The sequence below is a fragment of the Bactrocera neohumeralis genome, chromosome 3 (genome assembly GCF_024586455.1).
Source record: "Bactrocera neohumeralis isolate Rockhampton chromosome 3, APGP_CSIRO_Bneo_wtdbg2-racon-allhic-juicebox.fasta_v2, whole genome shotgun sequence".
Lineage (NCBI taxonomy): Eukaryota > Metazoa > Arthropoda > Insecta > Diptera > Tephritidae > Bactrocera > Bactrocera neohumeralis.
The window spans coordinates 37,223,533-37,240,641 of NC_065920.1; the positions used below are offsets into that span (position 1 = coordinate 37,223,533).

Consider the following 17,109-nt stretch of genomic DNA (forward strand, 5'->3'; position numbering starts at 1 on the left):
TTGCAAATAATTTTCTGCGTGTGATTGTTGTTGTGCCGTTACTTCTTCTTCTTAATTGGCGTAGACACCGCTTACAACGTTATAGCCGAGTTAAGAACAGTGCCAGTCATTTCTTCTTTTCGCTACGTGGCGCCAATTGGATATTCCAAGCGTAGCCAGGTCCTTCTCCACTTGGTCCTTCCAATGGAGTGGAGGTCTTCCTCTTCCTCTGCCTCCCCCGGCCGGTACTGCGTCGAATACTTTCAGAGCTGGAGTGTTCTCGTCCATTCGGACAACATGACCTAGCCAGCGTAACCGTTGCCTTTTAATTCGCTGAACTATGACAATGTCGTCGTATATCTCGTACAGCTCATCGTTCCATCGAATGCGATATTCGCCGTGGCCAACGCGCAAAGGACCATAAACCTTTCGCAGAACTTCCTCCCAAGTGAATGGCGATCAGAGAACTTTCCTCACTCGTTACACCATGAGGAAAATTCTGCAATTTCTGTACCGTGCAAGGTTTTGCAAAAGCAAGAGAACCCCCTTAATATGATTTGTATATGGAATGTAAACAAATATCAAGTGACAATCTAGGGCCGGCAAAATATCTCTTCCAAAAAAATCGATTAAACTAGAGCAAGCGCCGATTATAATGAGTGGAATGTAAGTTTTCAAGTAGTTTTCAGCGAAAACTAGGGGTATTCTCTTGCTCTTGCAAAACCCTTGCACGGTGCAAGAATTGCATATATTTCCTCATGGTGCACCGGCACAACAACGAACACACGCATAAAATTATTTGCAATGGCTGTAAAATATGTCAGACCAAAACCTTTGTATATTTTCGTGCAATGTCACGCAAAAATATAATTGCAACAATGTTTTAGCTGTTATTTTACTTAAATACATATTTTGATGTTAAATTGTTGAGAAAGGTAAATTTCTATTTAAATTATAAAGATTTGTTATAGTTTTTTTTTGTTAAGAATGAATGCAGAATGTGCGCCAATTCACAATAGCCATGCGCAATAGTCATTTACAATAAATTGACCGAACCAGCCGTTCATATATCACCAGGTTCTGCAATGGGTGCTCTCGTGCTCTTGTATATTTCGGTATTAGATTTTTGCAATCTGCAATCTTGCAAGAGCAAGAGAATACCACAAGTTTTCGTGCGAAAACCAGTTTTTCCCATGAAAATATATTTTCAATGTCGGTCCGAACATAGTATATAATTTAAAATTTCAATTTTAGAGACTTGTGACTGTATCACAGTACAGAATTTCATAAAATAAAACCACAAGAAAGATTTTGTTTTATACAAGTATGTATAAACTATTAATATGGAGAACTTCCCCTTTCCGCCCATATCCATTTTAACACTGCATCGAAGGACTATATTTTAAAATTCTTCCGAAAGTAACAATAAATTTATAAGTTGTACAAACTTTAATTGCATACAGAAAAAAGCAACCTTGATACTTTCGAATATTTATGCAAATTTCGATGACCAATGATAATGACAGCTGATGCCAATCTTATGAAAAAAATACGAGATAAGATTGAAAATTTTGCCATTTGAATTGTTGGTGTCAGGAATAAAATTTATCTCTGGTTGGTGTTGTGATCACGGTAGAGGAAGTTGCGATAGACGTTGTGGTTGCCGTAGATTCTACAAACTTTTTTGTTTTTAATAAAGAAGAACGCACTTTCTGCAATATAATTTCCAAGCGTGAATGTTTGCAGAAGCAAATATAAATACAAACCAATGGGAAATTCAAACTCCAGGAGTGACTCCGGAAGCGATGGGCCGAATGGAGGGTCAGGTGGTGCTAAGGAAAAACCACCCAAATCCACGCAAACTATTCCTATAGGTGATGGAAATTCAATTGTTAATAATAATGCTATGTTAAAGGCAGAGCGATCCATGAGTAGATCTGCATCAGGTGCGGATGTTACGGAAAAGTACTTAACTCAGCTCGTGCCAATAGAAAAGTTATCTGAAATTCTTAAAGAAAAGTCTGCCAAGCACGGAGTCAATGGCATTGTTTCAGACGTGTTTGTGGTAAGTAATATTTTTTTTCCTTATCACACTATTTTGAGACATAAGACATTGTGTCACTTTTTACAGTCACAAGTTTTTCCTCAATATGCTGATTTAGGCAAAAGATTATTTCGCCTAATGCATTTAGCATCGAAAGCTAGAACTGCTTATTTAGGTACAGTGGCATTCCGTCAGCAATGCGAACGGTTTCTTGGTATAATGGATGATGAAAAAATATTAGAGTGTTATATAAAAATGTACGCGGAGGAAGACAATCCAGACTTCATTACAAAGGAGGGTGTTACACGCTTACTTTTCATTTGCTACACAATAGCTATGCAACATTCGGGCAACGCAGTTCTCTGTCCAGCAGTATGTAACTCTTAAGCTTTCACCTTCAAATTTCAATAATATTTTTTATTTTAGATTAACCGTACATTTGGTTCGGTGACTAAATCAATATTTTTTAGCCACGACAGCCTTAGTGTCGGTTTTGTTTGTCGATGGTTTGAACAGAACCTTATTCGTTTAGTATTGTTGGTGCACAAATACTGTTTACACACATTATCAACTTCATATAGAGGTCTCGAACAACAAACTCAATCATGCGGAATAGAACTTCAAACACCAGTTTTAGAACAACGAAATCCATTCCCGGATGCAGGTAGTAAGGATGCTGGTGTCTCGACCTTTGAATCTTTAATGCCGTTATCTCAGGCATGGTTATTGGCTGGAGGACTACCTCCCCTTTTTTCTAAGCCACAAACGATACAATCACCAAATTCCAATAAATCATCTGCAGCTCAAATCTTTAAGGAGAAACTTTCTATGATGCCCTCGCATTGGACTTTACTGTATGACTCAAATGAACATGGTTTAGGCGCTAATCGCTTTTTGCATCACGTGCTTGGTTATCGCGGCCCAACGCTTGTGTTGATACATACCAAGGACGATCAGACGTATTGCATCGCTGCGCCAAATGAATGGAAAGAAACTCATTTATATACAGGAGGCGAAGGCAGTTGTATAATTCAACTTTTTCCAAAGTGAGCAGTTATTTTATTTACTTCAAAAGTCTATATAAATTGTAAACATGCTTTAATTTAAGATTTGTGATATTGGAAAAAAAGCCCAACATTTTATACTTAAATACCAGCATACGTGGCTATCCAAAGGGGCTTCGTGCTGGTTCAGATCCACGTAAACCTGTTATCGCTGTGGACGAACACTTCGAAAATGTGGATTGCAAAGGATTAGCTGCTGTGCTAACTGCTATTGAGGTCAGTATAAATTAGATTAGTCTGAAAATTGAGGAAATCAATGAGACCTTTTGTCTATCCAGTTATCTCAAAGAGGTTTAGTAAAGTAGTAGAAACTTACATAACTCAATTGTAAAAAATTTTATTCTTTATAATCATCGTCATTATATATTTTTTGGTTAACGGAATCGTCCTTTCACAACTTTAAAATTTGTATCAACTTTATTAATAATGTTCCCTTGGATCCAAGTTTCCAAATAGGAATCACATAGCTTCGCTAGCCCCCAGCAGAATATTGGACGTTATCAATATGCTGATGCTCTGTGAGTCTTAGTGATTTAGGAGAGGAGACAATAGACCTAAGGTCGCGGTGGAATTCTCATGTATTAATTTAATCTATTAATAACGTAAAAATTACTTAGTAGTGGTAATGTAACTATTTTTTTTTTTTTTTGAAATGTAGTCCTTACATGTCTGTATCACAACTTTATTAATATTTCTACAAACCATAAAATAGGTTTCCTCTTTGTTATTTCAAAATCCTACATCGCTTTGAAATATGTTAAAACCATCTAAATTCATCAAATAATTTTTGAATTTGGCTAACTGAAAAGTTGTTATATGTCGCTAATAGTCTGATGCTTCTGTGAATTCAAAAATATACAATCTTACAATGAAATATTTTCATTCATATAATTAGTTTAAATAATCCACAAATAATGGAAATTTAAGTAAAATATTTCAGTTATATCGATAAAACATAATTCTTTTATTTTACTTAATTTATACATGTCAATGTAATATAATAAATACAGGCAAAAGTGGAACGGAATTTCAGAGTAACGGGATAATACATATAGGAGTAGCTACAAGAGTTATTTTGGTTAATATGCTTACATATGTACAATGCATACAAAGTTATAGTAGGAATGACACACCTGCTGTGCATACATATATATTGGTATGTTTAAAATATACATACGAATGCAGGTTTTTTAGCAAATTTTATTTGTATATAAGTAGAAAGGTTGGCAATGAGCGTACACGCACTCTTATTATCAGACGGCATATCTCATTCTCTCTTTTAATGGATTTCTTAACAGGTATGGGGCTGTGGTGACAAGGCATCACGTGATGTGCAATTGGATATTAAGAAATGGCAAATCAAGGAAGCTGAACGGCAACGGACTGTAAAATTAACTGCAGCTGATTGGATGGATCATCCTGATCGCTACCTATTAGAGCTAGGCGGTCGCACAAATTACAACAATTGATAAATATACACCTTTTGTTGATGAATGCCTAATTTTTCGTGCCTTTAACCACTGGCGTTAGTAATAGTTATTAACAACATTTATACGAGTTTACGAGTACATAACCAATCAGTTTTGTTTCGCATATTTATTATGTTTGGGTAATTGAAGACCTTAAAGCAGAAAAGACATGTCTCGACGTATTGTTCGGTCAGTCAATGATTCCAGTGTTCTAATTTTAAGTGTTTAACGTTATTTCGATCTGTATTTTGTGTTTAGTTTGTCGTTAAAAATGTTTTAGTATGGGTATTTATGTATGTATATACTCGGTGGACAGTCATTTTGACTGTACAATAATTTTAAAATTTTTTTTCAATTTCTAATAGACGACAAACATATGTATACTACCGTATATATATTTATATATATTGGAAAGGATTAGCTGCTGTGCTATATACATATATTCGATTGGTACGTCCGAAAGGTCTTTTGTAAAATAATGTCGTTGCATTATTAGTCCAAATATGTACTTAATATTCCGATATTTTAATAATTTTTGAACTTAAACGTCCATTTTATTGTTAATTGTAATAATAATAATAATAAAACGATAAAAAATATTAAAGAGTAAATAATATTAATGGTTTCATACTATGACTACGAAAATTAATTTATATCCGAATAATATGACACCAATGCTGAATCGGCCAGAATTTTTTTGCAAGCACAAAAAACATCACTTTATCCCTTTGACTATTCTGAATATTCTATTGCATTGCGTTGATTTAGCTTGACTCTTTATGTTGAACTTGGTATTTCTAATGCGGCTAGTTTTCATTTATGATTTACATACAAATACACGGAATTAAGGGAACTGTTGTATAATATTTTATAATTTTATTTCGTAACTAAGCGCTTTACTATTTTGCTATAAGACCATATTATTATTTATAACCCGTGTAAGTGTGCTGCATATATTTCACACTTTTTGCTAATTAACTACACTGAATTTACAAACTTTTTCTCTACATTTTCAACTTTTGAATTAGAATGTGAAAATGTAAATATAAATAATATACGATATACAGTGAATCAAAACAATTTTGGCACACTTTGATTTTCTAAAGAATGATAGTTAAAAAGCAACAAAAAATAATCTCATTCAATTATTTTTGTACATAGTGTAACTGGTAGAAACAAAACAAAATGCAAGCGAAAATATACCGTTACATTCACCCCCCACATCAAAAAAATATTGGCACCCATCATGTTTTTTGCATATTCCTCTTTAAGTCAACTTAAAAGTTTCCTTTGATCCCGTTTTTGGTGACTTCTGTTAGATATTGCATATTAATGAATAATTAGAGCAATTGACTTTTAGTAATATGTTTAGCCTTGACATAGATTGAGCAAAATGGGTCACGGAAAACAGATAACCGTTGATGTGCGGAAACTCATTTTCAATCTGTACTTGGAAAAAAAAATCATTGCGCGAAATAGGAAAAATTGTCCATAGATCATTTTCCAGTGTAAGGAATGTAATAAACTATTACATAAACAGCGAAAAAATAGAAAGCAATTACAGATCTGGGAGGCCAAACACTTTCTGATCGGGAGGAACGATCCATTGTTGGCGCAGTGGCAAAAGACCCAAAAATTTCGGCTGTAAAATTGAGTGAAAAAATGCAGAAACAACTGGGGATAACTGGGCGGTTATCACGGTCGTGTACCTCGACGAAAGCCTCACATTTCAAAAGCTAACAAAAAAAAAGAAGTTTATTTCGCTAAAGCTCACCTACACCAACCTGAAACTTTTTGGAAAAACCTGATTTTTAGCGATGAATCCAAATTCAATTTATTTAGAACGGATGGGTCTCAAAATATATGGCGAAAGCCCAACATGGAGCTCCAAGAAAATAACATCTTAAAAACAATCAAGCATGGCGGCGGAAACGTAATGGTGTGGGGGTGTATATCGGCAAGTGGACTTGGGAATCTTGTTTTTATAGACGAAAAAATGGATAAGCTTGTTTATTTAAGCCTTTTGAAGAACAATTTGCTTCCGAGCGTAACTAAATTGGGCTTAAATGGACAGAAATGGCAGTTCCAGCAAGACAATGATCCCAAACAAACTTCGCGTTTGGTTAAAGAGTGGTTAGTTTATAACTGCAAGCAGCTGAAAACACCTCCACACTCCCCTGATCTCAATCCCATTGAGCATATTTGGCATTTGCTTGAAAAAAAATTCGCAAGCACCAAATAACTTCGAAAGAATCCCTTAAAAATGCTCTGAAGGAAGAATGGGCCAATATTCCCAGTCGGGAGATTTCCCATTTGGTCGCAAGTATGCAAAGGCGTTTGCAAGCGATTATTAAAGCCAAGGGAGGTGCAACAAAATATTAAACATTTTCAATTTCTTTTTCTTCATCTTTTGTATTACCATTTTTATATTTTGTGCCAACACTTTTTTGATATGCATATGACTCTTTTTCATTATTTCCTACTTGTATGAATTCTGTATTATTAATTTTTGTATATATGTATTAAAAAAACATTATTTAAAGAAATATGTTTGTTTTTTGTTTGGTATGTTCAGTTAATTAAAAGTTATATTGAAGCAAAGTGGAAAAACTGAGGTGTGCCAAAACTTTTTTGATTCACTGTATATCGTGTACCAACTTTTCATTTTATCCCTCTTGACGGATTCACAAATTTCGAGTCATACTAATATAGAATTTTTTGATATCATTACATCAGTCTGCGACAAATCGGTGATTTCACGTGGTTTTAAAAAAAGCTTAATGATCGAAAAAGTAAAAAAAAATCCGCTTTTTAAGCAGTTTAAGAATTTAATCCTCCAGTCTTTTTGTAATAAAACTTTAATTTCGCTACGATTTTCATATAAAAAGGCCACATTATTACGCTACTGATAACTGTTGTTATTATTAGAATGCATTTAAAAAGTATGAATTCATAATTTACTGTTTGAACAACTTTAAAACGGATTGCAATCGGCAAGCGGGCGATTAAATGCAAATTGTAAACAAATAAAAAAAAAATCGAGCTTACAAACTAAAAATAATTGAAATAAGACGTCATATTGCCAATATTAACAAATCATAATTGATTACTTTACATCATGACTACAGTGTTTTCAATGTATATATTAAGCATATCTAACTCTAACAATATACAGAAGAAGTAATAATAAGTAATACAAATTATGCAAGAAATTAAAATTTGTGGAGGATCGTCGCCGTGAAATTTATGTGATGTGCTCGTTGTTTGTAGGTCTTTGTCGTGATCGTCTCATGGCTACGTGGTTCGGTGAAATTTCAATGCAACCATGCTGCTCAACATTATAAGCAACATTTGCACTACCAACAATGTTATCCCCCCCTAAGTCACTCATTTGCCGAATATCACGAATATTAGCATCGTTCGGTATTAAGTTGTTGTCATCGTGGTGGTCGTTGCTGTCATTGTCGTTGTTATCTTCAGAGTGCGACGTACTTAGCCAATCAGAGGAACTGCAACTGCCACTCTCGCCTGTCGACAGTTTAAGACTACTAGAAAAGTTCACCGAAGCCGATACAGACATTGACGTCGATTCGACTGCCGATGAATTGATATTCTGACTGCGGTTATTACATTCGAAATTACGATGTCATCTGCCAGCCCCAATTAAAGAGACAAAATCATCATCTGCCTCGGGAATGCTGTCGGAATGCCCACCTATATTTCGTGCCTGCAAGAAACTATTGCCACTGGGTACAGGAGCCCCATATAATTGCTGTGGTGAGTATTCTCGTGAGTGCACTTCCCGTTTCTGTATATTTATACCGAAATTGGAATGCGTTCCAGCGGTTGTTATGTTGGTGGCTGTCGGCGCTTTAGTTGATGCGCTGTGCGGTGCACGGTTGCCTGCTAAGTGGATGTGAGATGTAGAATCAGTTGTTAGTGCGACCTCGCCAACAGGCAATAAAAGATTATCAGTAGCTCCGTAGCGATTGGCTTTAACCAATGGTTTACTAGCGAAATTCGTATAATATTTGTTTCTATTACCTTTTTGTATAACAGCGCCACCTCCGCCAACTATCATTACATCGCCGATCATAGAGCTTGTTGTGGGCATGTCACTAACTATACCGTCAGTGGTGCTATCACCATCTTCTCGCTTACTCATCAAATATTCCGTTTCACTACTGGAACGGCGGGGTCCACGAGAGAGAGGCTGGTATGTGTTTCGACCTTGAAAATGTCGACTAATCGAACTACTTACTACTCCCAGATGCTCCGTCACATCTTGCTGCATATCCGATATGTCCATCATTGAGAGGAACGCACGGCACCAATTATGATTTGGATTATTCCAGTATTGAGGCGAATTGATATGAAACGGATAGTGAGGGAAACTGTAAATATGGGCCACTGCGGCGATGAACATTTCAATACAAATCAGAAAATTCTAAAATAAAAAATAAAGTTTTGATTATTCTCACATAGCGAATTGAAAAGGAGGTAACGGAAAGTCACTTATATTAAATTGTGTAAACTGTTAGAATATTTGTGTTATATTAAAGAATGTAGCATGCTAGTGCCCCTCTTTAGCATTTTTATTGGTTTATGAAATATAACATTTTAAATTTATTCTTTAATTAGAAAAGAAACACTAATCGAATAAATATGAATGTAGTACATGATAAATATAGGGAGGAAAACACAAGACCGAATAGTAAATAGAGGCAAGTGCGAATGATATCTGAGGAGAGTTTGTTCAAATTACTTGAACAATAATATACATACTTGAATAATAATATACAAAATGCAGCAAACAAAAGAAAAATATGTGATAAGAATACAATACAGAAAAACAACCCTTATGGTGATTATTAAATCTTCAATCAAATAGGCTAAGAATTTTGTATAAAAGGAGCTGCTCAACAAAAATAAAATCAGATTTGATATACAATCTCAGCTGAAAACATTCTTTTTATTTAAATATTTTACTTCCAGTGGTAAGGGGTAAAAGAAAATAACAAAGGAAATATTTCAAGTAAAAGGCCTTTCACTTATATATCAGTATATGGTGACCAGATAACACTACGTACTTAAGTATCGTTAGAACTAGGGAACGACACAGGATAATCAAGGTGCATGGAGTGTGGAAGTGTCCCCTGGACTTGTGAGAGTCCCAGACTTTAACCCTTTCAGTGGAAAAAATAATTTGTGGTGGAAAAAAAATCTAAAACTTTATTTTTAAGGTAATATAATGCTCCTAAGTTCGAAAAAAATATTTATTTTTACCTGTGATATCGCAATTTACAGTTAGGGCATGTCGATTATATTCGACATTGACACTGGAAGACACCAAAATTTGTTATATGAAAAATGCAATTCTCTCTCAAATTATATGGCATATTTATTGAAAATTAATTGATTTTATAATTGTACTTATTGGTTTTTGTGGTATTCCAAGAAACAATTGGCTTCTCGTTTTACACAGAGATAAACGTTACATTTTTTACATATTATAAAGGAACTTTTACCACAATTGTTGGCTTTGCAACGTCCTGCGCTTTTAACATTTAAAAATTCCGGTAAATGCCTTATTTGATCCAAACGAACTTCTGGCGGTGGTTGTGTTTGGACATTTCTTTTATGCTTAGTCGGATTAGGCGACATAGAATCATTGTCGCTTTCTGTGTTACTTTCAGAACGCAAAGCTATTTGGCTGCTGCCCCTTGACTTTGTCTTCGACGGTCTTCCTCGTTTACGTGCTATGTCCCCTTGTGTATTTTCCTGTTCTGCAGAAAGCAATGTTGTTGCTACAGCGATCCTAAAACTCATGGAGTCGCGTCTATATTCCAACCATGCCGCTGCCAAAGACAATTCCACAAGTGCATTATCACGCGAAGTGTCCACTTGACAGAACGAATGTCAATGCGGTAATATTGAATCATTTGATCCAGTAAATCCACTGCGCCCATGCTCTCGTTATACATACGTACAACTTGTGGTCTGTCAATGCATATAAATTCATTAGAATCTTTTTCCCACCGTTTAGCCTTATCTTTAACTCCAATTCCAACAAAATTCGACCCCAGGTTGATGATTTTATTGTCATACCAACGAGTGATAAGTACAACACCATTTGCGTCAATGCATTCAGCAGAAAACACTCGCCCTCTTGATTTCATTTCTTTCTCACTAGGAAGTTTGGGATTAGCGAATCTATTAACACGAATGGTTCCGGCGGCATTAATTTTGCGTTGCTTCAATATTTCGAAAAGCTGGTAAGAAGGAAAGTAGTTGTCGAAAAATAGATTGTGACCAATGGCCATACTTGGAATCCGTTGACATAGATGAAGAACAACAGCAGAATCGAAACCAACATCCTTCACTATTTTTTTTATCTAATGGAGTTGTCAATCCTTGATAAATAAGAAATCATACGGCTCCAAAGACGATTTCTCACTGTGTTTATTATTGATTGAACTTTAAAAAGTCGATCTCTATTCTGCCCTTTTTTGTCCATAACATCAACCAAATGTAAATTATTTCTAATAGAAAAAAAAACGTTTTCTGGTCATGTTCTCTCTGAAAAATGATACGCAGTTCCAATGAAGAAATCATCAGTAAGGTATTTTTTTAAAATATGATTATGGTGTACCAATTTCAATATCTGCAGCATCTTATGTGCGTTCAAACTGAATTGCTGTCGAAGAATGTTCTATTCGATTTTTTCTCCAAGAAATAGCTTTCTTTGCTGTGAAGGTCAATGGAGTTTGTATGCTTGACCTTGGCTGCTCATTATCAACTGATATACCCATTCCAGATATTTCGGCCTCAGTGATAAGCGGCAATTCCAAATCTAACACTTCATCTAAGGCTTCACCGCAATCTGGAATAATTTCCCGTTCTATCACTTCAAAAGTATTTCCATCCACCTTTTCGACATCATATTCCACCATATCTTCACACTGGCACTCATTTCCATCTTCAATATCAGAACAATTTGCAAGAATTTCAAATATCTCATCATCATTTAAAGCTTTATATGCCATATTTTCTGAAAATTTATTATAAATCACCAAACTTTTATATACATTTTTTTTCTAATCGGAAAAAAACTTACTTTGCGGGTCAATGTCAATTATATTCGACAACAATATATTGGGAATTATAGGTATACGCTAATTACTTTTTCTTTGTTTTTTTGATAAGAACGATTATTTAAACACTATTGATTAACATATAATTTTGTCAAACACTTCTGATAAATTGTAAATACCTAAATTTATGTTGAAATATAGCCGATCGAACAATCTTGTTGATAACCCAGCAAAAAGATCAAATTAACTAAGTAACTAAAATTTAGAAAACTGAATGTAGCTTATGTTCATTAAAATGCTCTCTGCCTGACTAACTAATTTAACAACAAGAACTTATGAGCACGTTTACAGTTACTTTTTTGACATGAAAAAGCGCGCTTATCCAATGTCGAATATATTCGACAAATCCACTGAAAGGGTTAAAGGTCTGCAAGAATATTCTATTTACGTGTTTCACAAAGGTGAACTTTTTCACAATTAAGTTTATATGTATATTCAAAGAAATTGTTCAGATCGAACCATTATAGCATATAGCATAAACTGACCGATCAAAATCAAGTCCTTGTATGGGAAATTTTATATTTGTGAGAGAATTATAGCAACCGAATTTAACGCTTTTCTTCTTTGATATTCACAGATGAAGAAAAGTATTTGCCACTGAACATGCTATGCATGAATTAGGCTCAAACTATAAAAAAATATTCTAAATGTCAGTTTTTACTTTATATTTCAATAAACTATATTCCAAACAGTCATTCTTGACAATAGACTGTTCGCAGTAAATGGGGCACATTATAAATAAGCCTAAGCCGTACAAACTCAGCCGTATACTTGGGATCATTATCATGTTGCAAATAAAAATAATTTCCCAAGCAAAGGCTGTCAGCGCTGGCTTTCAAATTTGTTTTTAAAATGGCCAAGTAGTTTTCTTTTTTCATAGTCTCATATATTACACACGCCTGCAGCTGCCATACACCCCCATACCATAACCCCACCACCACCGTGCTTCGTTGTGGTTTGCAAGTTCTGAAGTTCCGGTTCTGTATTTTTTCCGCCATGTTAAAATACGACCATCTGAGCGGTAGATATTAAATTTACTTTCATCGGAGAATAACACTTTTTCCCAAAAGGAAATATTTTTGGATTGGTGCTCTTTTGCAAAATCCAAGCGCTTTTTCTTATTTATCTTACTTATGCAAGGTTTTTTGCGACAAACCCTGGCATTGAACCCAGCTTCATTCAGCACACCTCGAACTGTGTGAGGGTGTACGGTTATGTCCAAATCTTCAGTTATTGTTGCTGCAATTTTTGAAGATGCAGTTTTGGGATTTTTTTCACACTTCTTTTATAGATTTTCCACTAGTTAATAAGTTCACGATTATTTTTCTCTCCTCCTCTGTGGTTTCTTTACCCTTACGACCCATTTTTACTTGATTGTGCAAAATACAAACTAACGGTAAATTATTTGACACATTCTCACAAACGATACAAGCTATGATATTGCCAGATACAAATTTTTATGTAAACGCAGCAGCTTCTTTAAGTCGACCATAAGCTTCGTATACAGGAAGTGGCGAATACTTTTGTCCAAGCAATTTTGAACTTTCTGGAGTTTTTAGCTTAAATATTAAGATTTACTATCTTTCATTCGAGTTTTTTGTCAAGAATGAATGTATTAAATATAGTTTATTGAAATATAACGTAAAAACTAACATTTAGAATAATTTTTTTATAGTTTGAGCCTAATTCATGTACATACATATAGCATGTTAAGTGGCGAATACTTTTGCCCATCTGTGTATATGTTTAAAATTATCATTTCAATAGTCTAGTAACCGTTTTTTATTAAAAAGTTCTAGTTTAATTTAAATTTCGCAATAACTTTGGCAGGTTTTTGTAAAAAATAATACGTGAATTATATATGTGAGAAGGCTAATTTTAATTTTGCAACGCAGTATATGACATTCGTATAATTTGCATACCTGCAGCATTGACGCCAAATTCGTATTATCTCCAAGTGTGATTATTTTCTGTAAAAGTTGATAGTAGCCTAATAAAAATAATATTACACCTTGGCTGCAAAGAAAAAAGTGTACTAAGTAAATGAAATAGAGTAATAAAATAACTTACAAAAACGAGAAGAAAACGACTGCTTTGATACAAAGGAACTTGGGTATCGGTTTCATTGGTTTCAAATCCTCCTGCAAAAATTATATATATGGAATAATCATTGTCATGCAAATATTTCGATCTATTATATTTATATATTGTTACTAACTTTATTTGCTCTATAAAATAGTACTAAGCAATACATAGCCACAAACTGTGAAATGTTGTTAATCACTACGATGTAGGGGAATGCCACATTTCCAGCAAATGTGCCTTCTCCATAGACACCACATATCTCGCAAATACTAGAAAAATGTAAATTAATACTTTATATTTTTCCTCAAATTAACTGGTTATATTGTTGTTATATATTATCAAAGTTCATATCTATTCACTCATATGTATAAGAAAGCAAGAAATTAAGCAAAACAAATCATTTCTTAATTAACTAATACTTACACAGAAATAAAGGCGGTAATAGGCCGAACAACGGTATATTGAAGAATTCCATGTTTGCAATTGTGTATAAACTCGCGACCCATTACCCAAGGTCGCATACAACAAAGTGGGAAGAAATGATACACCTGAGGTTTATACTGCATCGTTGCTTCTAGATCCATACCCAAATTGAGATAGTGTAATAGGTAGACCATAAAGTTGTAAATCACATAAGCTTCGTAACATTCACGAAGAGAGTCTACATAGACGGAATGCTTTGGAAAAAACAGACCTATCCACTGCAAAATAGTGAAACAAATAATAAATTATAACAAATATATTTATAAATGTAAGCTTACCGCATTTAGGGCATATATTGGAACCATCCATAAAATTCTAATAATGTGCTTCTGCAAAATCGGTTTTGTAAAGTGTATGACATGTTGAATAATATGCCAAATAGAAATTGGTACCGCTGATAATACAAATAGACCACCAATAAGTATAAGCTGGTCATTGCGCTTGAAGCCATCCTTTACAGAATTTACAATAAGCAGGGGAACCACGATAATTAAAAATATGCAATACGTGACGATTAGAAGTGGTCGTATCCAGATACGCCATTCCTCACAAAAACGTCTCAGATTTATGGGACACATTTAATTAAGAACTTATTAATTTCTACAGTAGATACAATTTTAAAAATGTTTAGGTATTAATTTTTACAGTTAAAAAGTCCCAGAATAAAATTTCCTATCTGAATCGTAATCGAGTTGGCATCTGCCGATTGGGCATTATGGCCCAATTTAAACATTTGTATTTTCAGACGGAGAATTCTTTATATCACTTATATTTGAGAACATATTCACTTCACTAAGGTATTAATACTTAAAACTTTTTTCTAATAAATTGTATGCACACGATTTTAATAAATTTTAATATTCATAAATAGACTTAGGATCTATGAAAACAATCTCAACATAAGTATGTACATATGCAAATTATATGCACGGACAACAAAAAAAATGTTAAAATTTTACAATTTTTTGTGTCAATGTTGATCTAGAAAAAAACACCTCTGATTTGTTGACTAACCCCGCCGTTACACGTTCAAGAATTTCCTTTAAGTTGCAATACACACACTTTTATACTGCCACATTCTATCTTTTCCAAATTTCCATTCATGTCAAGTTAACAGCACAGCCCTATTCTTGTGCCCTCACAAAAATCTCCACCCTCACTATTGGCAGGTTTTTGTTATTTGCGAGGTTTTCCGTATGCTGAGATAATTTCAAAAGTACAAATGCTCACAATTACCTCACAAATTTGTGATGTGTGCAAGCAAACATCACAATACAAAATCGGTTCTTTGTTTTGATAATTTCAATATTTTTAGAGAATTTTGCAATTATTTTATTGAAATAGAATGGAGGAACTTTTCTTCCAAAGGTGTTATCTATTATAAATGAAAGTATTCTATTACAATAAATATTTAACTTACGGTGTTTGTACATTTTACTTCCTTCTCAGTATTAATAAAAAGTCATATACATATGTATGTTGACATAATTTGGACATAATATTTTATTTGTATTTATGTACATATGTATGTATTTAAAACATGTGCGAATAAAGAGATATTTATGTTTAAATAATATACTGTGTGCTTCAGCTGCTCCTAAGTTGTTCTTTCTCGTTTTAAAATCCGAAAAAAATGAACCAAATTTAATAGATTTGTAAAACTACTCACCTTTATTGGTTGTCCATTTCTTTATTTTGTTTTTGTAAAACAGTTGGTTCAGAGCAAAGTGCTTTTCACCTCCTGTGGTGAGTTTTTTTCTTGTGAAGTGTGAGTAAGAATAACCTCACAAAATAAACCTCACCAATGAGTTGTAGGGTTTTCTCAGTATAGGGCTGTAAGGCAGTCGATCATACTGTTTTGTAAACAAATGAGATCCAATTGTCGGGAATATGAAAATTTCATTATATTCATGTATTGATATACAAGTATATTAATCCAATATATTATTAATTCGTGCAAAATTTGGTTCTGGTGCAGATGCTATTCTAAAATTTACCCTGCAAATGTAATAAATTTGGTACATATATAATACTTTCATCGTTTTTAGGATTTTAAAATATGAAAGAACAAATATCCATAAACAAAAATATCTTTTTATTCGTACATGTATTAAATACATACATACATACATAAATAGAAATAAAATATTATGTCCAAACTATGTCAACATAAATATGTATGTATGTACATATGTATATGTCTATTTATTCATACTTAGAAGAATGTAAAATGTACAAACACCGTAAGTTAAATATTTATTGTAATAGACAAATACTTATATTTATAACAGATAACGCCTTTGGAAGAAAAGTTTCTCTATTCTATTTCAATAAAATAACTGCAAAATTCTCTAAAAATATTTAAATTATTAAAACAAACACAATTAATTTAGTATTGTGAGGTTTTCTTTCACACTTCACAAATTTGTGAGGTAATTGAAATCACGTTAGCGTACGGAAAACCTCACAAGTATCAAAAACCTCACAATAGTAAGGATGGTGATTTTTGTGACGAAACTAGAATAGGCTGTTAGATTCATGTTATCCCAAGTTAAATATTTTTCTTAAATAAATAACAAACCACAGAACTAAAATTTGTTATGAACAATTATGTAATTTTTAAACAAATTATTTACATATTTTATGTTTTACCAATTGAATAAATAGCAAATCAAAATAACATTTTTTATATAAAAAAAAATTGTATTTTGTAGAACATTCCCTCCTCCTAATAACCTCACCTATTCGTTTAGACATGGATTCAAACAACGTTGAAGATCATTTTTATTAATTTCTTCATTCCACATAGCTTCAATAGTTTTTTCCATTTC

General features: G+C 33.5%; 2 protein-coding genes across 5 annotated transcripts; one reads left to right on the forward strand and one right to left on the reverse strand.

Annotated features, from left to right (window-relative positions):
- The first annotated feature begins 1,520 nt into the window (after positions 1-1,520).
- On the forward strand, positions 1,521-5,172 carry LOC126753448 (uncharacterized). The gene is made up of 5 exons (XM_050464938.1): positions 1,521-2,044; positions 2,111-2,395; positions 2,450-3,069; positions 3,132-3,303; positions 4,386-5,172. The coding sequence occupies exons 1-5, from the start codon at positions 1,748-1,750 to the stop codon at positions 4,554-4,556; spliced, it is 1,545 nt and encodes a 514-aa protein (XP_050320895.1). The 5' UTR covers positions 1,521-1,747; the 3' UTR covers positions 4,557-5,172.
- Positions 5,173-7,662: 2,490 nt separating this feature from the next.
- LOC126753447 (transmembrane protein 184C) lies at positions 7,663-15,222 on the reverse strand. 4 transcript variants are annotated; one of them, XM_050464934.1, is made up of 7 exons: positions 14,557-15,222; positions 14,219-14,496; positions 13,929-14,064; positions 13,781-13,851; positions 13,633-13,726; positions 8,601-9,003; positions 7,663-8,549 (listed from the first exon to the last, which is right to left on the reverse strand). In XM_050464934.1, the coding sequence occupies exons 1-7, from the start codon at positions 14,854-14,856 to the stop codon at positions 8,203-8,205; spliced, it is 1,629 nt and encodes a 542-aa protein (XP_050320891.1). In that variant the 5' UTR covers positions 14,857-15,222; the 3' UTR covers positions 7,663-8,202. The 4 variants fall into 4 exon arrangements, with proteins under 4 accessions (XP_050320891.1, XP_050320893.1, XP_050320892.1 ...); XM_050464936.1 differs by having other exon boundaries at positions 7,663-8,459; positions 14,557-15,221; XM_050464935.1 differs by having other exon boundaries at positions 7,663-8,462; positions 14,557-15,221.
- Positions 15,223-17,109: the final 1,887 nt, after the last annotated feature.

Coding starts and splice junctions, on each gene's coding strand:
- LOC126753448 (XM_050464938.1), top strand. CDS start 1,748: ATGGGAAATTCAAACTCCAGGAGTGACTCCGGAAGCGATGGGCCGAAT. Junction 2,396..2,449: donor ACGCAGTTCTCTGTCCAGCA/GTATGTAACTCT, acceptor TTTTTATTTTAG/ATTAACCGTACATTTGGTTC. Junction 3,070..3,131: donor ATAATTCAACTTTTTCCAAA/GTGAGCAGTTAT, acceptor CTTTAATTTAAG/ATTTGTGATATTGGAAAAAA.
- LOC126753447 (XM_050464933.1), bottom strand. CDS start 14,856: ATGTGTCCCATAAATCTGAGACGTTTTTGTGAGGAATGGCGTATCTGG. Junction 14,497..14,556: donor CAATATATGCCCTAAATGCG/GTAAGCTTACAT, acceptor ACTATTTTGCAG/TGGATAGGTCTGTTTTTTCC. Junction 9,004..13,632: donor ATTTGGCGTCAATGCTGCAG/GTATGCAAATTA, acceptor TTTTTATTTTAG/AATTTTCTGATTTGTATTGA.